General features: G+C 41.9%; 1 protein-coding gene across 1 annotated transcript in view; it reads right to left on the reverse strand.

Annotated features, from left to right (window-relative positions):
• The window catches only part of OXSR1 (oxidative stress responsive kinase 1), a 677,967-nt gene that overhangs the window by 374,883 nt on the left and 278,430 nt on the right, over nucleotides 1-24,654 (reverse strand). Inside the window, exon 4 of the mRNA XM_085628862.1 lies at nucleotides 8,738-8,879. Coding sequence (XP_085484988.1) covers nucleotides 8,738-8,879 — 142 coding nt within the window. The remainder of the gene's footprint in view (nucleotides 1-8,737; nucleotides 8,880-24,654) is intronic.

A 24,654-nucleotide genomic window follows, 5' to 3' on the forward strand; every position in this document is an offset into this window, starting at 1 on the left:
TTCCAGTTGGACATTATTCATGTATACTCTCCCTTTCTGCGCTTCGTGTTTATGTTAAACCATAAATTTTTGTTTTATCTACATTAACTACGAGCTAATGATCACCGCAAAAAAAAACCTTAAATCTATCTAGAGCTTGTTGCAAGCCTGTGTTTTAGATAAAATAAGGGTATCATCAGCGAACATAAAAAGGGGTACATTCATGCCAGTGAGTGAAGGTGCATCAGTGGGGTGTGTTGAAAAATAATTAACTACCCTATTAATAAACAATGTAAAAAGAGTAGGGGCCAGAACGCACCCTTGACGGACCCCTTTTGTTACCGGAAATCTTTCCATGATCACTCCCTTAGGGCGCCAGCTAACCTGGGCATAATTTGACTCATGCAATTTGACAATTAGGGCAAGGAGTTCTAGTGGCATCCCGGATTTTCAGTGCTTCCCATAGCTTGTTGCAGGGGACCAAATCAAATGCAGATTTGAGATCTATAAACGCTGCAAACAGGGTACCCCCAGCAATAATTACAGTGTGCCAATAGAACAGCATGAATCTAAAAACATGGTCAATGGTACTGACATGCGAACGAAATCCAGCCTGTAATGATAATAAAATATAATGTTTGCATATCCATGTTTGGATTCTACTCAACAAAAGCCTGGCCATGATTTTTTGGATCGCATCTATTAGGCTTATGGGCCTGTAATTACTTGGGCATGTGCGATCCCCTTTTTGTAAATTGGTATTATTTCCGCACCGCGCCACAAATCTGGGATGGGAGCCCCGCTGGCTATTGCATTAACAAGTATGTGGATATAATTAAGCCAGTTGGCTCTATCGTGCTTAAATAGGTGGGCCGGGATGCAGTTGGAGCCAGGAGCTCTGCCCTTTGGAATCGCATCCAGGGCGATTTCGACCTCCCCAATCCCAAAGATCATAATGGTATCGGATTTGAAAATGGGTCGGTGGTTTGAACTGTCAGGTTTGGCAGCAAATTGAGCGTCAAAATACGAAACCCACTGGTCTGGTGCTACGTAATTATCTAGTGCTTGGCTGGGTTCACCACTACCCCATTTTACTGTATTCCAAAATTTCTGCATGTTTTTCACTACTCGTGTGCAGAAGATCGTTCTATCGTTTTTAGTCTGACTCCTTTTTAGCTATGTGTTGAGTGTTTTTGTACATTTTCAGAGTCAGTTTGATCTCCTCCATTGATTTAGTTCTTATGGCTTGTGACAGTTTTATAGGCTGCTCTACAGTCATTATTGTACCAGTTAGCTAAATTATCTCGGCAACTAAATTTATAAGTCTTAATAAAAAAGCATTTAAGCTTATTAAACAATTCTTCGTGAGCCTGTAAAATAACACCATTTTTATGTTCCTTGGTATCTGAGATAGAAATAGTTGTTAGGGTATTTTCCACCTCTGCCTTCATCTGCTCTAGGATGTTCTCTTTTTCAATTGGCATCACCCACTTCACCCTTCGCATATCATTTGTTGGGATTATGTCTCTGGTCACCCTCTCAATTGACTGTGGCTGTGTGGCTAACCCCTGCGTCTGCAGGGTTAGCAGGAGTGGATTGTGGTCACTCTCGCTTCTCTCTTGAACTAACATGTTGACGAGGCAAGACCACAACTCCAAGTTAATAAGAAAATAGTCAATTCTGCTGCTTCTTATGCCATTGCTATAGGTATGCGAACCCTTGCCATCCGATGTTTTCCTCCCATGTACAGCTCTAACGCCCCTCTCCATACACAGACTCTTTAATTGGAGTGCTGCCTCTGTCCATTTTTTTTTATCTAGTGTAAAGAAAGAGATGGATTACCCCATTGGGAGTACTCTTCGCTACCAAGGCCACCATATTCGTGGTAGAGAAATTCAAATGTACAATTAAAATCACCTGCTATGACCAGGTTATATCTGCCCCTGTATTTCTCTATGAAGGCTTCCAGAAGTGCATTTCGACCTTGTTTAAACCGTAAAATAATAGCAAGGATTTCGGGGTTGTCTGTTGATAACTCTTCAACCCTAAAACCAGATTGTTGCCGTACCCATAGGGTAAGCCCACCAGAGGGCCTCCCTTTTTGACCAGCAATAGCAGGTTTGGTAAAATTCAGGTACCCTGGGCGAAAAATGGCACTCTACGGCCAGGTTTCCTGAAAAGCCCATACATCTTGACCCTCTATAAACATAGACCATTCGGCTGACGCGGTCTTTGTTTGGAGACCTGCTATGTTCCAGGAGGCAAGTGCCAATATAGGGTTGGACAGTTCGGAACTTATTGTGTTGATATCTTCATGATTGCCAGGTCATTAGGCATGTTAGTGAGTTCCCTCCCCAATACTACCGCATCTGCATACGGCAATTGGGGAAGAACTGGCATTAAGCAGCAATCTATGTAATCTAGAGATGAACCCTCTTTGCATCTTAGAGATATATTGCAGTGATTATTACTGTTGGTTAGTGCGGGAGGATTATATTTAATCCTAATGTTAGATGAGGTCAAGTGGGAGGTTCTTAGGTCGAATGATACCAAATTATCTGCAAGATCCACAGAGTTCAACTTCAGGCATACATAATCAGTGTTAAGGCCATGAGTCACATCTTTTTGCTGACAGTAGGTCTTCTTTTATTACAGACCTACACTTCCTCAAGTGACGTAGCCAATGGATGCTCTTATTGATCAAAGATTGTTCATCTTTTCAAAAAGAATTGGACGGAATTCTGAGGATGTTAGTCAGAAAGATTTGTGCCTTTGAGGGACCGACCGAAGAAGAATTTATAAAACCGTGGTCCTTATGTGTGGATGGGCCTAGATTTCTCGATGGATTGGAGAGTGAATTTGCCAAATGGCCAATCCCCTTTTGCTGCTGCCAAGGACTATTCTGATTGACGTTGTTTGAATTAGTTTCTAGGTACGGTCTACTATTATTTCACTGATGCCTTCCATTAGTGATTGGTTGGAAGCCTGCTGAAGGGACGGCATGTACATTGCTATTTCTGCCGGTGTTAGTCGTGTTGGTGACACTATCGTTTGGACACCTGGACATGGCGGTCTGCTGGAATCTAAGGCTTTATCGTATGTTGGCATGTTAAGGGTGTCTATCAATTTGCCGACTAACGACTTAAGGGTAGTAATAAGCTCGATAAGCAGATTTGTCTGGGTTCCTACGGTTCTCAGTGGGCTGGCCTGAACAAAGACAACTGCATATTTTTACGGGAGTTGAGGCTTTTGTGGACCCAGCAGTCCCTATATGATCTGTGGAATTAATTGGTCGTGGGGGCAGGTTGTCCTCAGGTACGCCCATCAAAGGCGCAAATCTATTACTGCACTCCAACTCACAAACTGTTGTGCGTTAGCGCACGGGCAGGGCGTGCAGTCTGCTCGCTAGACGGTGCGATACCCTAGTTCGAAGGAAAGGACACTTTCTGTATTCCTTTTTTGAACATAGCTGGAATTAATTTAGCAGGCTTGGGGGGACAGTGGCCGATTTGTTGGACTAGCAGCAAGGGTCCCACATCCAATACCCAGAGGAGTGGTTAATATCTCCTCACAATCACTAATAATGGCATCTATGCGGTTCATAACACAATTATTTGTGACATGATTGGGGAGTTTGTCCGATTTTTTTGGCTTCTGGACCTTCCCAGTTGCTCCACCTCCTGATACTTCCACTGCCTTCCTTTTGCCCATGCTGCTACAGTCAAATACACACACATGGACTATGGTAAAGGATGCTACACAAAAGCAACTAGCAACACCAATGTCCATTAAATAGGTTCTTCCGGGGTAACAGTACCCACCGCAGTCCATATAAAACTTAGATCGTACTTATGTGACTGCTAGCTACACTTTGTCCTATATATACATTGCTGCACTGGGTGTTAAACCCCCTTAACTGCTGCCTTCGCGTCCCTAGCACACATGAGACAGTACCTTGGAGTTCGTTCAGATCAATCCTGTTCTGCGGCAGATGTTAGAGGGTTGGCCTCTTCCTGGTGATGACGGGCAATGACGGGCCTGCCCGGGCGCGTCCCGCGCTGCTGAGTTTCTTTGGCGCTTTTGAGCGAGACGGTGGCAGCAGACTCCTCCCTCCTGGGAGAAGGGCACCCTGGGACTTGGAGTCCCCTTAAGCTGGCGGTGATAGCAGTGACAAGCAGCGCATCGGGAGTCACTGTGCTGGTAGTATCTTTACATCACAATTTCATGGGTAACTTCATAATTAATTATCACTGTCCTTATTTTTACTTTGGGGTAGATCATCTCCTCAACTCCCCCTTTCTTTTTTTTATCATCACTCTTTTTGTATTCAGGGGGTGTAAACACACCCATTTCATTTGTTTCCCTATAATTGTAGTGAAACCCAGCTCCTTTTTCGACGTTACTGCACTCCCAATGCCCTAAACCCCTGTATAAATATCTTAAACACACACACACATTTGTCCTTTGAATTAAATTACATTTCCTGGCTATGCCATGATAACTTTCCAATGTTCTGATGCTGGTTTTGGATAAGTCAGCCCAACATTTGCCACAACAGTCCTTTAACTATTTTGGGTATCATGTTAACATCGCTAAGTATGCATACTTTTTATATATGTATATATTGCTGTGGTGGGACTTTATAACTTCGCAAACCCTTACAATATGACTCATCCTAAACCTCCATCAAACTATCCCTGTACCGCCACACTCTGACTCATCCAAAAACTCTCATACTGCTGTGGAGTCCCAAATAGCCCTTTCCAAACTCTTCCCTCCTTTATCTTATTCACCAAACTAACAGACAAACAAGTCCACTACTCCCAGTAACAATGTATATTTTCCCTCTACTAATCTATCACCAATTCAGCTTGTGTTCCGGAGAAGCGTGCTACTTACCAGTAAGCATTTTAAGGCCTTGTCAGAGGTAGTAAGCACTATGTACATACAATTTAAAATTACAAAAGAAAAGTATCTGAATCTGACCGTGACACATGCATACTTCTGGTAGTGCTCTGAAGCAGTGAATTGGGACGTGCATAAACACTTGTTTTCATTCTACCTCTCTACCTGCTAATTTTCAGTCACTTCTACTTTTCCCTTTCTGAAGTCACACCACAATTCAATGGTATACCCAAAGGCTCAGTGGTGGGTCCCTTTATATTCTCTTCACTTGGCCACCTTCTTTGGTGATATGACGAGATATCACATCTCCCATTGTGAATTTGTAGACAATACACTAATCTTTTTATTTTATTTTTGACATTCACCCCTCGCCTCCAATCTTACTGCTATCCATCACTGAATGGCACTTAGCTCCTCTCTGCTAGCTTATCTTAAACTACCTGAAATCAACTAATTTCTCACTGACTTAGCATCCAATGTCTTGCCCCATGACTGCACCCTCTTCACCAGAAAACTTAGCACGCACTTCTGAATGCAGTTGGAGTCATTCACATCAATCATGCCTTCCAAGTGATTGAATATTCCGCACATCTGCCCATCCTTTCACTTCTATGTAGCGAGAGCATTGGTCAACTTCCACGTTATTAATAACATCTACTACTGTAAGTTGGACTACCACGCTGCTCTTTTCCGATTTGATAAGATTACATTTTCTACCCAAATCCTTTTTAAACTTCCCAAGGAACCAACCGATCCTCTCATCAAGATCTAGTCAGCTGGTTCTGTCAGAAACTGAGCTCTGATCCAACTTCTGACAGCAGTTTGGTAGGCTGTCAACAGCCCCTCGCTCATAGAGTGATCCTAATACTTTACCCAATACAACCATACCCACATTTGACAAGTGCTTTGTCAACCACAGCCTTGCAACCACACCCACGACACCATATATTATATACAGGTATTTTTCACCTACTTTGCCCCTTCAGCTGGAATTCACTCCCAGTCGAACTGAGAGCTCCCCAAACACTCCAAATTAAATTCAAGCATGTGCTCAAACTGCATCTCTATCACCCTCAAATCACTCTTAAATCCACTTACCCTCAACCTGACTAACCGTCTGCCCTGTATCAACCTTAGTCCAAGCGCAACTCCCACTGCTCCGTTGATGTGTAAAGTATTGTCTAAATAAACTCACCATCAAGCACACTACCAAATGCACCCCACACAATATCGGTATTTCTTTGAGTTTATTTGTTAAGCGCAGCAGAGATTCCAGCAGAAGCACTATTGTTCTGTAGAAAATAAATAACTTAAAAGGCTATGTAAATAAAACAAAAGTAAGGCAACCACAAAAAGTCGAAAAGAAAGATTTCATTTGGAAATGGGGATAAACCAGAAAATTGTAGACTACGATGGTAGGAGTTAGGTGGAATGAGGGATGTGAAGGAGTTCAAACAATCGAGAGAATTGGTCGTGGGCTGTAAGAGACGCGGCTGCTGGCAAGATGACTGCAGGCTCCAAGAGAAGTAGGCTGCGGTATGAGGGTCAGAGGATGGGGAGTGATTGTTGATTTGTGGCACGAGGGAGCGGGCAGGCAATCACGGTGCAGAGGAATAGGAGAAATATTCAATTTGGGCACGATTACAAGAATGGGGAACAAAAAATGGGGAGCTGGGAGCAAGAATAGATGGGAGTCAGCAACAGCAAGGATGGGCAGTGAAAGGCCATCAGTAGCATGATGTAGGGCGTGTAAGGTGGTGCTGGGTGAGCTGCTTAGTCAGCACGTTAGTCCTCAACATTCAAACAAGACAATTGCGAATGAATGCCTAAAAAGTAACAAGACCTTTCTAATTTGTGACATAACATTATTTTACTTGTATATGTGCAGTTCTTTCCACTCATCTAAAATTGTTAGCTCTTGGTAATTTGGACTGACACTTGCAATTTTCTGGCTTCTAAGCTACGGGCAAAAAAATGTAGACCACAGCCAAATTGTTGCAGTTCAGTATTAAGGTGCTCTGGAAGAGCACTGGATGCTGAGAGTCAGGATTAAGAGCATCTTTTAAAAAACACAATAAAAAAATCTGGAACAGCATGGTTACAGCGGGCTGCATTGGTAACCCTCATAGCTTTGGCACCTTAGCACTTCCCTTTGCCCTGTCTAGGGCATTTATCAAATCCTATTGGTGTAGGGCAGCATCAATCTGCATGGAATAATAACAGTATGCCAAGTCTGCACGGATAAGCCACGCGCCGTTCATTTAGCAGAACAAGACTTGCACTGATTGGACTTATCGAAGGAAAAGCAGATCCAGTTTCAAGATACAGAAGCAAAATATGAATGCAGTTATTCTTTCAAAATTACTTTTTTTGTTTCCTTTATAACCCGAATAATGGATTTTCCACCTATTTTATCTAGAACAAAAACGTTTCAATAAGGAATAAAACAATCACTGTGTTCTGGGTAAGGAGCGGGTAACAAAAGAGACATCTGTGGTCTACACTCTTTAGTACTAAACTATAGGACCACAAGCAGGACAAAAATAAAACGGTGTACTAGTGTGTAATTAAAATTTTGCAAAGATCTTAAAATATCTCCTGGTGTTATCAGGCCTGTACTCTAGGGTCACTTGGCCACTATGATGGAAAACGTTTTACTGTCTAATGAAACATGTTAAGGAAATTGCTGACACTGGAGACATACACATAAAAAAAACACGCCTTTTGCAGAATTTGTTTTTTTTTTACTTTTCATGGAAAATAAATCCTGTGTAATGCCCACCTTCCGCTAAATAAAGATTTTTGTTTGCAGAATATTTAGCTTGCAGAGAGGTACTACATAGGTGCCCTTTATTCGTTCCGCAAAGATCTCGACACCGCAGTGGGTACGGTTACCAAAAGTGAACATAGTCATCAACTGAACGTTGGGTCCACTATTCAATTGCTTTTATAGTCATTAAACAAGTACACATTTTTAACTCTCCCAGGTCCTTTTCTTCCTCTAATCTCTTGACACATGTACCTCTCTCCACCCTGGTCTGTGCTGAAACTAATCCTGGGAGAAATACGGGTCATTTTGACAAAGAGAATTACATTAAATGCGAGATTATGCATTGTTATGCAAAATGCCCGATTCTGCTATTTCGTACTATTTTTTTGGGCTAAATCTCTCTAGTTCATTTTTTTCTCAAGAATGCATTTCGAGCTAAAATAGCACACAATCGCACACAACGCGAACATCTGCTCGCATTTAGTTGGTGTTCTTCCCGAGCCTCCACAATGGAATAATTACCCAAGCAAAATCTCAATCATGCCAGGTGGCGTAATCTCTAAATCTCAGGTATTCCCCCTAACAATTGTAATGCAAAACCCCAGACAATAAACCAGCGTGTATTAAATTTCGGCCGCATCTAGAAGAGAGGACAATCGTCAGAGAACTGTGGATGAAAAACAGACTGACTAGGGCGAGTCCCTCATGGAAGCAAGCAAAATCCTGCTTTAAAATTGAATATTTAGGGATTGAATATGTAGTTTCAGTAAATACGACTCGCCTGGATAGGTATTATTCTAAACTTTCACTCAAAATGTTGACATACAAGAAGAGTATTACATTCCTACAGTTCTACAGGTTACATTCTAAAACTAGTGGATTTTCCACCAACAGTTTAAAATCACTTTGGCAAGAGCAGTGCGTAGCTTTAGCAACGATATATCCTATCCTCTCAAAAACGGATGTGTGCAAGACCTCCTGTCATCACAAATGTAAAAATATCAAACAATCTGAAAATGTTACAACATGGGTAGATAACAATGACCTCACTGCACCAGTATCCGTGTAGCGATAACGTCATACCTGTGGATTTGCCCGTTTTTGTGCAAGTAATCCAAGCCTTCCAACACCTCTTTCATCATCGTGGCAATACTATGTTCATCTAGAACTCCATTCTTGTGTTCGCCCTTCCCAACAATATGTTTAATAATGTCCAGTACTGAGCCTGTGGAAAGAAAAAAAAACATTGATTATGTTTATGATCATTAATGATTATGTTTATGATCATTAATCGCTAGAGCTGAGAAGCAGAATAATAAAACCATTTTACTCTTGCAGCTGAAAAATCACAACACTGTAAAGTAACTAACTCAATACTAATTTGGTTAAAGTAGGTATTTAAACAAGCCTTGGCATAGCCAATAGGTCTCGCTTTTGGGACCTTATAAGTAATTAATTATGCAGCACAATATCCTTGGTGCAACAACATCAAGCGTTGCATGGCTAAACACTTATAAGGTACAAGGATGCCTATTTCTGAGTGCTCACTTTTCAATTAACAACTCATTAAAACATGAATTAAATTAAATGAATCTGCATCTTCTTTTCCAGCTTCCGAATGAATCAATGAAGCCCTCCCCATTTACGATGCGCATGGCTATGTTCTCCTCTTTTGTTCACATACATTTGATTATATCCTTTCACAATGTGTGCTTGTGTCACCTATAACACTTAAGAGGGTGAGGGGGGTTGCTATTCTGCACAGTAAACTGCTAATCTAGGTCCCTCTGAACAGTTGACATTAGATACTACTGTTTTTTCCAGTGTTGTAAGAGCCCGAAAGTCAAACAAAAGCAACCCTTAAAAAATGCACAACTCTACCCCAACTCAAGAGCAGCGTATCTACAAAGATGGTCTCAGCTCCATCAGCATTTCAAGCTCCAGTGCAACCCCGGCCACAAGTGACACACAGGAGAGGGCTCCATGACAAACTCACCAACAGAGTGCCCCACCCGACGAACGAACTGACCACCAGCGAGAGTAAGACTAAGAAATGGGGATGTAGTCTTACCTTTCTTTCATGGCTCCAAGAACAATGGCGGCTATCTCAGTTTGGGACAAATCATATGTTTAATGGATAACGCATTGAAGTATACAGTGCGATAAAATAGAGGAGGACCTTTGGTCAGTCAAACATGAACTAGACACTAAACACACCACCTAACTTCATGGTCACTACCACCTTCTACCCTTTTTCGAACATATGCCTAAGCCTGACTCAACCTCTCCTGGACTTATTTTACGGCTTTTCCAATTAATTTAAAATCGCAAGAAAGCAATGTGTGGCTTGGGATCATCATCATCAAATTATTCCTAAGGCAGCAGAATTACGGGCTATTTTTATAGTTTACTTTCAGGCAAAGAGCTTTAGATCTGCTTGCAATGCTTCAATCTTGCTATCCCCTCCCCATTGGCTATCTGAAGCCCCCTTTATGTGGTGTGCATCACCTTACAAAAAACATTAAATTAAATATCTGGGAATCCTGCCTCTGTGTTAAAACGTTTGTTGTGACATTGATGTGGTCACAATTTCGAATCTCGGCAAGTTCCACGCAGTCACCCAGCATTACAGTTTTATAACCGAGTACCATTAGGTTAGCTAATAGTAACCATTTGTGACATGTCACATTTATGACATGTCACATTTAGGACATTTCGAAATGACAGAGCGGGGGTGAAGCCCTACATAAAACAAGATGCTATCAATAATATTCTTAGATGAAGATTTCAGTTGTGGGTTAAGTTTCGAGAGTGGATTATAATGTTTCACTGTTGATTAAAAATCGGGTTTTTTTAAGGTGAATTTTAATGCAGTTGAAAGAATGATTGTGTTTATATTTTAAGATAATCAATAATTGCATGACTTGGATTTATGTGATTTGTGAAATCAAATGGAGTGTTCGCAGTCACAATGTTAATTTGTATAGGGCAACAAAAATCCTAGCACTGATCGGGACAATAAAACTGCACATAAGAAAACGATAGTATGCAAAACATTTGCGAACACACTGTTGGAAGTAGAACCAGTGATAGCTGTCAATGTAACCTGTCTGCGAGAGCCGCGGGAAGCACAGCTGGGAACAGGACCAGGCTGTGACACCCCCATTAGAAATTAGCCTCCTGCACCCTAGAAGGGTACCGCCTCCCCCCCCACCTTCGTGGAAGAAGTTTTTATGAGCCGTGAAAACAGAAGAGGGCGGCATTTTTTCTAATTAAATGTATTCAACAGCCGTAGCTTGTCCTTTTCCTCCAGATTCTATTTTGGGGGCAGGGAAACCAGAGGAGTTGTATCTTACTGGTAGTGTGCCAAAATACAGCATTTTGGCAGAAGGCACCAGAGAAATTAAGTTAACCCCTTGATTTGCTTCCAAGACATGTCACTGTATGACAAAACACAGATAAAATATCTTCAATATTCTGTTGAACTTGTGGCAAAAGGTCACGCAGGGTTGTTGCCATTCGGATCCTAGCTGGATGCCAGAGCTGAATGTCTGGGGTGGGACATAATCAGAACAATTTAGGGTCGTACTCAACTGGGGGGGAAGGAGGGGATGGAGGGAGGGGGGGCAGTTAGTCCCATGATAATGAATGCTTAATACAGAGAGTTTTTTGGAAGATAGAAAATCAGCAGGGAGATCATTTATTATTTATGAAGATCAGCGTGTAATCTGTAAGTCAGAATATCAATTTAAACCAGCGCAGAATGAGTAAGCCCTTTTTCCTGTAGAGATCAGCAACAGGGACGCTTGTTTTTAAAGGGCTCAGAAACAATTCAGTTTGTGGTGCACGCTATGTGATGGGCCAAAATGAATATAGTATACACATGTCCAATTAATGAAAACAATGAAGCCTCCCATAGTTGTTAATCACTCGTGTAAATAAACCTCGTGCAGTTACATATTGGGTGAGATGAACCTCGTTTTGTTAAACACTGGCGGAGGTAAATCTTATATTGGCACGCACAGTGTGGAATAAAGCCCTTATTGGGAAAACCGGGGAAAGAGAAACAATTTATTATTGATGGATAAGTGGAACATATTAAATGTTCAGCTCGAGGCGGGGGAATGTAGATCAGCGAGCCCAGAGCGCAGTCCGCGCGGCAGTTCGTTAAGCGAGGGTGTGAAATGCACACAAAGCTGGATTGTGAAATGCATTCGGCTCTCTCATGAAGAACAAAACAGGACACTATACAGAGGGGAAACAGAGAAGCAGACAGGGTAGAGAGCAGAACAGAGCAAAAAAGAATATAACGCATCAGTAAAAGCTGAACATGGCAGGGAGAAAACACACAAAATGCACCAGAAACAGAAGACACATCAGGTAGGGACGCGAGTGGTGTGCGCGGGCGCGACGGAAAGGTGAAAGCAGGCTGGCGAGTGGTGTGCGCGCACCATGACCAGAGAGGAAAGTCAGATGGCGCCTCTGCTAGTCACTGTGCGCGTAACCGCACGCTCTATGCCACCCAGTCGGACTTTTGAAAGCCCACTCACTAAATGTCTCGCCAGTGCAGCGCATGCACTGGCTCAGGCGAGACCTAAAAACAAAGTTTTTTTAAACAACAAATTTATATATTTTCATCTCCTAAATTTCTGCAACAGTGATGAAGATTAATTCCATCCATCACTTTGTTTTCTGATGCACGGGCATGCCCAGACATGGATCCAGTGCTCACTTTGCCACTGGAATCAAGCTATACCTGGCTGATGAGCCCATATTAAGGACGAAACTAGTCCTGGGTTGCTTGTATTCTAGTTCAGGGAGGACCTGGCCTGAAAGTTTGGGCTTGTCTGTCCCCAAGAGTAACAGGGTCAAGGATAAATGCATATGGCTAGGACCAAACTGAGGTGGCTAAGGTGGGCGAAAAAAAAATAGATTGGGATGCCGCCCAAGTGACTGCCTGTGGCAGAGATTAATTCAAGCATTCGATCTATTAATTTGTTTTTTAAGTTCCTAAATTTCTGAGCATAAAGAAACCAACATCCGCAAACTAAACCGAGGCAGCACAAGATTACTCAACGTTGTACTTGATTAGCAATATAACCATGCACCTTGAGACATAAGTCCCTAAATGAACTGAGTTAGTGTCATCTCTGAAACTTTTTATTTGTGCTTTTTCCAGTATGCTTTTTCACATTCGCCATTTGAAGCAGCACTTACTACATGAAGTACTACAACTGCAATGCACTGTATGAATAGAATTCATTATGTTGCAAAGTAGTCATTCAGTACAAAAATAAACAATTCAAGATGGGTACGTGGTAATGGAAAAACACTATGAAGCATATTCAAAAAACGATTTTGTGAAAGGACTACGAAATATGAGTTTTTTTAAACTGAATAATCGAGGTCAGTAGATAATTTCTACATTTTTGCCAGCATTAGCTATTTGTCTGCACATTAACTGAGGAAGCATTTGTATCTAGGACACAGGCACGTTGTATGCACCTGGAGCAGAGGAAAGTGGGTATCGTGCTGCCTTTTAGCAATAAGAACAGGTTGAAAACCTTTCTGTTCTAGGTCAGAAATAAACCCTGAAATCTAAGGTCAATTTCATAGTCAAACTGCTTTTGTTTTAGCAACTTCACAAAATTGAAAAAAAAACATCCCTTGTTTTCAAGTGAAAAATTGGACCAAAGAGGCTGGAGTCTTGGTTAATATAAAGTTAGTCTATGGAACGTAAGTGCACTAAATTCATGAAGAACAGACCAAGAGGGCTGTGAAGTATTCATCTCAGTCAGTGAGATAATCCTTAGATTCTTGCTGAGTTAGAGTGCAAGAAAGCCACTAGAGGGCATCCACAATGTGCAAGTCCCGTTATAAAACACAAATAAGCCAACTGTATGCATCTTGAATCATTATTACTAGAGTCTGAATCTTCATTGCCACATTAAGATTTGTCTACTTCCTGCCGATTTAAATTTAGTGGTACATGACAGTAATCAGAAATCATTTGTATATGCGTGGATACCTGGGATTATATGTCAGGACCGGAGGCTGGAATTATGCTTTTCTTTCTCCATTTATTTGCTCAGGAACCACAGAAAACAGCATGTGAAACCATGAAACAAGCGAAGTACCACAACTTCCAAGAATCTAAACGTAAACTTGATGTCCACTAATCAGCTGTCTGTCGTCACACAAGAACATCCCTAAGAAAAAACACTACCTCGTTCTTCGCTGCTCAGCAGCCAGATAAGTGCTTCTTCCTTGGAGTATGGTCTTGTGGGGTTTGGGCTTGGCAGTGTTGATCACTATTGTAACGTCAATGTGCCTTATTAAGTGATGGTTGGTCAATAGGTTTGTCTATCGCATTCTTTCCATTGTGCACTTGTATGTAGGTTTCCCAAATTATAACAGGCTTCGATGTCCTGCTTCCCCTTTGGGCATTTTCGTGCTCCAGACTTGGAGCGTGGCGGTCTTCAGCTCTGCACTAGAGGAGTGTGGGGGAGGGGTTTATCAGTAGGGTGACTAACTGGCATGGGTGCAAATTCAGGACCGGGAGTGTAACAATTCAAGACAAAGGGTCATAAATTCAGGTCAAAAGGTCAAAATTCAGGACAAAAGGTACGTTTTACAGACACATCAGAGGAGGTCATGCAATAGTACATAAGTAGGTAAATAGTCAACCAACATAAGTGCAAGTCAAAATATGAAGTTAAGACAATTGTGCATTTTTTTGGTATGCGCGCAGCTTTGAGCAACTGTGCAGGTCTTTTTGTTGTACTTCATATGATCATAATCTATTTGAATGATTACTGCACTGGGTTGTCTAGTCTGATATATTGTTTACAGTTCATGGTCCTGAGCAGGCATGCTTGGTGAGAGTGGTGGTCGGGAAGATCTGCTTGGATGGACTTTGTTACTAGTAGCTCATATCTGAGTGCCATTCTGAGAGGTAAAGCAGCAAGCATAGATTGTAGCTAACTGGGACCTGTAGTGCCGGACTAGAGTGCAGTCCTCCGAGTGGGCAGTTTTGTATCAGATCGCTTCAGGTATTCCTTGTCTGTTCAGCTGGTGGTGACTGGATTAGGTGTTGGTACAGTACTGAGCGCTCAATACAACCTATAGCAGACAGGTCTTGTGTGAGGGTAAGAGACTTGCGCAGTAAAAATGAGTTATTAATCAGCCTCATTGAGCTATAATTGGCTACACGCTGCTGAGTATTATGGTATTATTGTGGGCCAGAAAGGTTAGATCGTAGTCGGCATTAATATAAAATGCCCTGGCTAGCCTTATATCAGCCCTCCTTATTTTACCTGTATATGGGAAATGGTAAACGGATTGGGCCGTTTCATTTCTGTGAGCTGTAAACTGCACATTCTCATTGATGCACAGAAATGTGCTATGGACAAACTGTATACGGGGTTGAGGCATTAATGTAGATCAGAAGGAGGCACTGTCTTTTACATACAGAACATTTTCGATTGAAATGGAAGCAATATGCATGTGGTTTCAGAAAATGTTATTCATTTGAACAACACCAAATAAAGTGTCTTGATTATTTTGGTCATATTAAAACTCCGTATCCAGTACACTTCAGAATTACAAAGAAGTAGTCCATTTGTGGTTTCCTAACGGCTGACATGTTTTGAAACATTTGCACAACAGGTATTTAAAAGTTGGAAGTGAATGGGGAGAGGGTAAAAAGTAGGCAAAATAACGGACTGCACCAAATGGAATGGAGTGACCAACTTTGGCAGTAGAGCAGCTCTGGGTCTAAGCACCAACTTATCCGCATGAAAGGTCATGAAAGGAGGCTTAGTACTAAGGGCCTGCAGCTTACTCACCCTTCTAGCAGAGGTTACCGCTACAAAAAATATTATTTTAAAAGTAAGAAGCCTCAATAAGCAACTGTGTAGGGGTTAAAAAGGGGAACACAAGATATGCAAGCACTAGAAGAAGATCCCACTAATGCATTACAAACTGAGTGGGAGGAAACTTATTAGTAAGCCCCTTAATGAACCTTAAAACTATAAGGGCCTTAAAAAGGGAAGGTTGATTAGGAAAACAAAGGAATACCAATAGGGAAGACAAATACCCCTTAACCATTGTAACCGCGCAACCTTGCTGTACCAGGGAAAGCGCAAAACTAAAAAAATCCAACAAAAGGGCCCTCAAATGGTCAACTGACTTCTCTCAACACAATTTCACAAATTTCGCCCCTCTGCCAGCATAGACTGTCTTGATGGAGTATCTTCTGGCCCATAAAATGACATCCACCACACCAGATGGAACAGAGAAAGAACCCAGGTTGCCCCGGTCAATCTCCAGACATGAAGGTGCAGGCTCTAGAGGTGGGACTGTAGACCCTGCCCCTGTGACTGCGAAAGGAGGTCTGCCCTGAGAGGGAGACGCAGCGAAGGACATAATGAGAGGTAAAGGTCTGTGAAACACACACCTGGCAGCCAATCCTGGGATATTAATATTACTTTGATCTGGTCTTGGCAAATCTCTCTCAAAACCTGAGGAATCAGTCCAATTGAAACGCGTCCCCTAAAGCTCCCTGCATCTGTTACTGAAGGCTGCAGAATGATGGGCAGTGCATGGTCTCATGAGTGGCAAACAAGTTTAATTGAGGAATCTCCCACACCCTGAAAGGCTGTAAAATATAATTGCCACATCCACGGGGGCTCCACTGAAAATCAAGCACCAATGGTCTGTGAGCTAACCAGTTCTCCAGATGTCCTCCATCTCCTTCAAGTGTGCCCACAGCTGGATCAGCTTTGGGCACATGAAATGCTTTAGCCTCACCCCACAAGCCATAGGTATTGGTGTCATGACTAGTTCCCCATCCCCCACAGAGCGCGGGAGAGGGCCACACCAGCTTGATGCTGGCAATTCCAAATAGCCTCTCCTCTGTTACAACTGGTGTAGGGAGGAGCAGCATGCAACTCGGACGCCAAGCTCTTTTCATAGACAACTGCTGATTCTTAGAATGCCACATTTCTTCCCCTTTTGTAGGAGTCTTTTCCCCTGGTTGAACATGAAATAAAAACATTTTTTTTAAAATCTCTACACAGGGTTCTCCTGTTTTTTTTTTTTTTTTAATAGGGGTGCTGCCCTTTGCTCTGTGTTAAGTATCACTAAATATTTACAGTGTAAAAGTGTGTGTTCTAAGTGCGCTCCTGAAGGAGACGAGTCTTGGGTGTGCGTTACACCAAGCCTGGAAGACCAGGTAGATGTTTCAATATCTGCAGCCTTGAAGAATGACTGATATCTCCTCACGTTGGTGCATTTATTACCATGTTGCTGTAAACTGTAGATTGAAAAAAATATATATATTTTTTTCTTATTCAATAATTGACCATCATTATCTTATATTCAAAACAAATGGAACAGAATGATCCATTATGAAAGATATTTAAAGCACTGAACCAAAGTCTTAATATGCCATCAACTCACTATAAAGAAGTCAGAAATGTGGCCTCTGCATAATTCTTTAAAGCTGTGATGAAAATAACATTTGCAAAAATTCGCATTATGAAATGTTGCATGATTTTCACCCTGCAGCAGATTGGTTCACTCAGAAAACGTGACCACGGCCGTTTAACAGCCCCAAAGACATGTTCTGCTTAAATTACACGCATGCCTGTATATTGTGTCTCTTTTGTATTCAAGGTACGCCCTCATAAGCAGTTTGCATTTAAGATGCTGGCAACCCATATTTTGCGTAATTTTTGAGAGAGAGAAATTACTCACTTTTGCACCTCTGCAAACAAGATTTTTCTAAAGTCCCGTATCTTCCCCATCAATAGAACTAACAGAGTATAGAATGCATCACATTAAGCAAATGTTGAAACCTTTAGTGCAATTTCAAATTAACTAGATATATATGTTTCAAATGTCCAGTAAAAAAGGGGCCAGTTTGTTAAAAAAAAAAAAATATTCAGATTTAGACACCTAAAGAATGTGTTAATCTACCACAATCTTGCAGCATTGCTAAATACGCCTAGCATCCAAACAGACTACTGACGTTGCTCGTCAAGAACCCCGGAAACGTAAAAGACGCCTAGGTTCGAAAGTGCTTTGGGACCATACAAATTGTGGAAATGCGCTACACACTTAGCCTAAAATAACAGACCATGGCACAATCCTAAATGGAAAAGACTGCAGATAAGTGACCGCATAATCAGCTTCAACGTGCACCTATCTCCGAGCTTGCTTAACCCGTAATTACCGCCGCGGGGCGTTCCATTAAGTGGGCAGGGACGCATCAGCCAATGGACGTGCGCAGCACTACCAAGGTAGTGCTCGCCACAGCTGTTGGCGGACGGGCGCAACGAACGGGTTGATATTCTAATAAAGATTTAGCGGACGCCAATGTTTGGAAAATGAAAACGGAGCCAAGGTTCCTGGAAGGGTAACTCGTTTTTAGGTCTCGGCTAGCGAAGGCTACGCTTGCGCAGTCTCGCTCGCGAGAGATAATGACTTGGAGAAGAGGGGCTTGAACCCGCCCCTCTTCTACCCTGTTCTCCATTGGCTGGCCTCTTGAATGCTGGCCAGCCATTGGAGAAGAGGTCCGTCACTCCGAACAGGCCCCGTCCTTTTCGGATTCGGGGGCGTGTTTTTTGCAACTTTTCTGATTATCTCCTCCAGCCAATGGCAAGAGGAGAACACGCCCCCGAATCCGAAACCGCCACTGCCTTTCTCCGAGGCATTTCCGCTTCGCCTCGGAGAAAGGCGGCGGCGCTGGGATGGATTTCTTTAGGTGGTCGGCAATGGGAGGTGGACGGCAGCAGCATGGCAGGCACCATGTTGTACCAGAGAGTCTTGGAGTAGGAGTCAAAGCGGCTCGTCTGGTGCCACTCGTCTCATTGTTGTGCCTCACCTCGTTGTAGCATCCGCCCCTCCCTCCACATATTGTACACAGGCTCCACGCTGGCTCCCTCCCTCTTCCCATCAGTCCCTCCACCCGCTGGCTGTCTCCTCATCAGATCACTTTTCTCCGTCTTTCGCAGCCTCTTCCCCTTCCGTCTCTTTCTATCCAGCTGCTGCCTGGAGGCTGGTGGGCAAGGGCCCCTCCTCGCTCTCCCCTCCACGGCCCCTCCCTCCCGGTGGTCACCCAGTGTTTTTTGCCTACTCCGATCACCCTGTTCGAGTATTTCAATTTGCTTACTACGGCCGAGGTTTTGCTCGCAACCATCCCAGTCAGCTTTCACACCGTGCGTGGTCTCGTTGAAACATCATTGCGGTTTCTTGCTGCAGTAGCACACTCCCCCGATACTTAGCTAGCTATCCGCTCTCATGCGTTTATTGAATACAATTCTCTCGACCAGTACACACGCTTACCTCGGTTCTTGCCTCAGAATGGTGTGTTTCACAGGTCGTTTTCGGATACCTCCAGATATAATAATCCGCCAGCGTTCACAGCTCCCGGTTTGATTAAATCCTCCAAAGCGTTTCCAGTTCACCGTTTTATGCAGCGCTCACTGTTGGTGCAGTCCCCTGCGGCAGAACCACGCCGCTCAATATTTACACACAATCCTCCCAGCCAAGAGGACAAATGGGTCGCACTCCCGTAGTGCTTTTGCAATTTTTTTGATTTTCTTACTTCCTCATTTGCAGGGATATAGGCAAAGACAACGATCTATGCGCTTTGGTATTTCAAATGCCTTGTTCATGATCAGCTGACCACTTGTAACCCCCCCCTTTAAGTATTCAAATGGTTGTTACCTCATTTCCTATTGGTGTTACAAGCGCCCCTTTGCATTTGGGAGGATATCGTTTTTACAGTTACTAAACTCGTGAAAGTGAAATTAACAAGCATTTACAATGCAACGGTCTCGGCATTGTTAAAGTTAGAGCTATTGGCATTGCTCATGACAATGCCGTTTCTTTAAATGTTTTAAAAACAAAAACATAAACAAACAAAAATAATGTCATGAGCAATGCCAATAGCTCTAACTTTATCAATGCCGAGACCATTGCATTGTAAATGCTTGTTATTAGTGTTTCAAGTTTATAGATGTATTGTATTGTAATTGCATTTATATAGCGCTTACTACCCCTGACGAGGCGTCGAAGTGCTTTTTCGGCGAGTAGCACGCTACTCAGGAACCCATAAAGGATTAGTGTTGAATTAGTTTAGTGAAATATTAAAGTAATTTGAGTGGTGGATATTAGTCAGTTATTTGGATTGAGAAGGACAGCGGAGGGATAGAAGAGGAAAAAAAAGTTTGCATTTATATGACACTTGTTACCCCTAATGGGGTGTTGAAGCACTTTCTTGGCGAGTAGCACGCTGGAAGTCTTAGGCAATATCCGGCGGTTGATAAAACACGTGCAGAATGGCAGCAGACTAAGGCATCTGTGACAGTCATGTGAGTGCCTGAGGCGTCACAGGTCTCAATCCTGGAGGGCGTGGTGAAGACTTTCATCCTGCCAGGTTCGCTAAAACGGGTACCACTGAGCAGGATAGCGACAATAAATATTTACTGTATAAAGCTGCAGGGCTGTTAGGAATCCTTTAAATTGTTATTATTACCATGACTTCAGTATACCTCCACATGAAAGGCAAATTATACAGTGGGAATAAGTAAAAACAAAGGGCATTGAAACCTGATGGCACAATCCAGCGCACGGTAACCATAGCAACGTTAGGTTGAATCTCCCACTGTATTTTCGGTTCAACTCCTTGTACTTTTCTTGCTTTTATCATTTTAAATGTACTTTAACGGAAGGGATTCACTTCTGTGCAAGATATCGGGTTTTGAGGAGCACTTGTGGGAACTCCCCTTATATCGCTCCCTGCTAAATGTTTCATGTAGGGGGATCTCATTCTTTGGAAAAGGTCTGGAACAATAAGCCAACGTGATTAAAGTTAACAGTACTTGCGCTTTTTTCTATTAATCTCAGAGGGAAAGTTCTAACATCCTTGCAGTGTTCCTCAGGATAAGGTTTATGGTAACAGGGTATTCATTTTATACCCGTGAGCTCAACCCTTACCCTGTTTAAGTGGGCAGCTTTTGCGAATGCGAAAAGGCTAGGGCCAGAGGACTAGCTTTCGCAATATGATCACAAACAATTGTGTAGTGCACAATAAACGTATTAAGCACAAGGTATCCACCCATCTCCCGATTATTATGTGGTGAGTGGGTTGGTTGCACAGAGGTCGGTATTTGATGTTGATTTTAGGCAGAGTCCATTATGATTGCCCAAGAGTCACCTCAAACCTCAGTAATAGGAAACTCTAGAGCGGACGCAGGAAGGTAAGAAGGTGGGAATGCATGGATAGAGCTAAGCCTCTATCAAGTGAGGAAGCAATTAAGTGAAGGAGAGCGGTAGGAAGGGAGAAAGGAAGTGAGAACAAAATGAGAGTAGGAGGAGAGGAAGGAGTGACTGATGTCACATTACCTCATTAAGGCGGCCCAGTGAGGGTGAAATCAGTCTTCGATAGGTGTTTTCTAGATCAGGGTGGACATGGCCTGACAATTCGGGTTAAGCTGTTCCTACTGAAGCAGGACCAATACAGATTTGCATATGGCTGCCGAGAACGTGAAATTAGAAAAATAAAGTTGTGTGTTTAACATGGATAGGACGCAAATAGAGTGAATGTATTGTATTTTCTTAATGAAGTTTTAAACTTGATAGAACAAGGCCTCAAATCCATTTGCGTGGGTTCTACTGTGCACATTTTAAACTGCTTTCTTTTTTCTGTCCGTGCAGCATGTTTTAAAAAATGTCCTACAGCGTTTTGCACAATTACTCGTGAGTTAATCAGTTTTACATTTCGGTTCTGTGATCATGAGAGTTCACCGAGGAAATCTGCTTGCTGCTGAAGGAACACATATGTTTCAATGTTGAAGGCTGATGTATTTGCTGCCAGAAAAGTGCTTTATTCGTATTTTCAAGCAGACAATGCTTAGTAATGCAATGCCATGTTCGCTAGTTTGCAGGTTAAAAGTCCTACTTGTTTATTCTTTTTCGGAGGGTTTGTAAAGTGTTCTTGTTTTATGTAATGTTCCTAATAAATTGATTGATTTATATAAAAGCATCTTTATTAGTAGAGCCCATGTTGGTGCCACCTCACACCATGCTTTGGGCCTGGTTAATTGCTGCGGAAACTGTACAAGTACTGTTTTTGGGATATGAGCAAGGTCTTTCCCTTGCGTCCATTGAAGGCAGACTCCACGTCAGTCTTCTTACTGAATCAGTACTAGAATTTTTCCATGATTCTCGCTTGCCTTTAAACTGAGCAATATCTATAACTATTTGCTACTTGACTTTATGGTTTGCTTTGTACTGGACCATATTTGGTTCTGGCCATTGACTAGACTAGGACTCTGCTTCCATTGCATTTTCTAAGACACATTTGTATGCACAGAGTACTTTGACTTTAACTGACTATGTCTGCCTTATTTTAGGATTCTAATTCTTAAATAAACCTTCATAGTTTGGATTTGAATCTTGTCCAGTTTAGACATTCCTTTATGGATTTTCTTTGTGGGTTCACTAGGGTTTCTTATTTTAGGTCTAGGGCTCTCATTCTTTGGGATTATCACATAGCCCGGATCCATTTTATCAGCCCTTTTATTGGTAAAAAGTAGCAACCTTACTCACCATGTGAGATGAAGCAGAAGGGGGGGAAAAAAACAATGGATGGGAAGGAGTATTTTGCAAGCATTTCACCCATTACCTTGTGTTTGGCTTGCTATGTCAATTCAAGGCACCAAGAGGAAGCCATCTTCATCATGTAATGACCATTTAAATTCCACCTTCCGCTAACTGAACTGTCTTCTTTAGAACTGAATAATTCTAACAGTCTTTTTTTTTTTTTTTTTTAAATTATTTTTATTTTCATCATCATAGTAGGCATAAAAAAATACAATTAGACAAGATCAAATATAAAAGTATACATCAACGATAACGATAATAAACGATATGGAGAAGGAAAGCAACAATAATAATAAAGCAAGCAGGTAATCGTATAGGACCATATAAACACAAATTGAGATGATCACCAAACAATAAAGAATAATAAATAATAATATGAACCCGAGGGACAAATTCGATATAGAATATGTAATACATAGTCAAAAGGACATTGGTCGCCAGAGTGTTTCTAATTTGACCATGGAACGAAGTCCCCTTGTATTTGCCAGGGCAGCCTCTAAACCATAAGTTTCTTTAATTATTGACCAAAAATCCGCAACCTGAGGAGGTGTGGGAGAGATCCAAGCCCTAGCAATAGCTAGTCTAGCAGCCGCCATTAAGATTGAAAAAAGACGTGCCAAACCTAAATTGCTTTCTTTGCACCCCAGCATAATTTCAAGATCAGTCAATGGTTGATTCAGACCAAGTTTTAGCTGAAGTAACTGTTCGATTTTCTGCCAGAAAACCATCAGTGAAGGGCATGAAATAAACATATGTAGCAAGTCGGCAGCATACAATCCGCATTTGGGGCAGTATTTTTTATCTCCCATCATGCTGCCTGGATCCCATTTTGCGATTCTAGCCGGTGTGTAATATAGCATACAAGTAATACGTAATTGCTGGAGTTGCAAATTAACAGAGTGCACCGAATCCTTTACATTAACTAGTGCTTGTTTGATCATACTAGGGGAGACCACTATACCCAGAGTTTGACTCCAGCGTTCAGCTAATTTTACGCTACCGTCCAGTTTAAAGCTAGATATATGGATGTACATCATACCTATTAAAGACTTGGTCTTCGCACCATATATACAATCCCAAACATTTGACTGAGTAAACTCAAATGTAGGAAAACTTGTAGTTAAATAGTCTCTTATTTGCAAATATTTGAAAAAAAAGTTTGCCGGTAACTTGTACCTTATACGCAAATTTTCAAATGGCATGATTCCTGTCTCATTATAAATTTCGCCTAAATATGAAATCCCATATTGAATCCAAGATTTGCCTGCCTGATCCTGAAAGATCTTAGGGAGCAATGGGTTCCCCCACAATGGAAATTTAGTATGAATTTTGGGTAACTTACACTTAAGAGACATATCTCTCCATATAGCCACAATATCCCTCAAAGTCTTAAACTTAACCCTCTTAAAATAATTTGGATCATCTATTCCATACAAAAACATATCCCTCTGATTACCTAGAATAAGCTTAAATAGTGAGTTTGACTGGTCCAGGCCCAACAAGCAGCGGAAACGACCAATAAATGAAGACCAGAAATATATTTTAAAGTCCGGGAAACCCAGTCCTCCTTGTTCATACGGAGATTTAAGTAGCTCAATTGCTCTTCTGGGTTTTTTATAACCCCATAGAAAGCTACTACATATGCCCTCAAGTTTTTTGAACAGATTGTTAGGGATTTTCAACGGGATGGAACGAAACAAATATAGGAATTTGGGAAGTATTTTCATTTTTATTAAGTTAGATCTGCCCAGTAATCCCAAAGGAAGCCTGTGCCAGAATTTAAACAACTTAGTAGTTGCCTGCAAAAGTGGTAGATAATTGATGTCTATGATCTGTTTTACATTAGAAGTTATTTTTACCCCCAGATAGGTTACGGTAGTGCACGCCCCAGTCATAACGTTTTGAATCCCTGCAGTAGTAAGTACTTGAGTTTTATTCACATTCAGCTTGTACCCTGAGACATTACCGTATTTCTCAGCTTCGTCTATAATCTTATTCATAGCCTCACTTGGATTAGTAGCATAAACCGCTATGTCGTCAGCATATGCTGTAAGCTTAAGTTGAGAGGTGCCGGAAACCAACGGATCAATATATGCACAAGGTTGAAGGATACGTAAAAATGGCTCTATATATAGAGCGAAAAGTAATGGAGACAGCGGGCAACCTTGCCTAGTCCCGCACAGTATCCTAAATGATGCTGACCTAGAACCCATATAACAAAGATTAGCTTGTGGGTTCCTATATAGAGCTTTTACACAGGACTGGAACTGCTTACCAGCACCTATCCTTAATAGAATAGCCCATAGAAATTCCCATCTGACACGATC

Source organism: Triturus cristatus, chromosome 10 (assembly GCF_964204655.1).
Source record: "Triturus cristatus chromosome 10, aTriCri1.1, whole genome shotgun sequence".
NCBI classification, from domain to species: Eukaryota; Metazoa; Chordata; class Amphibia; order Caudata; family Salamandridae; genus Triturus; species Triturus cristatus.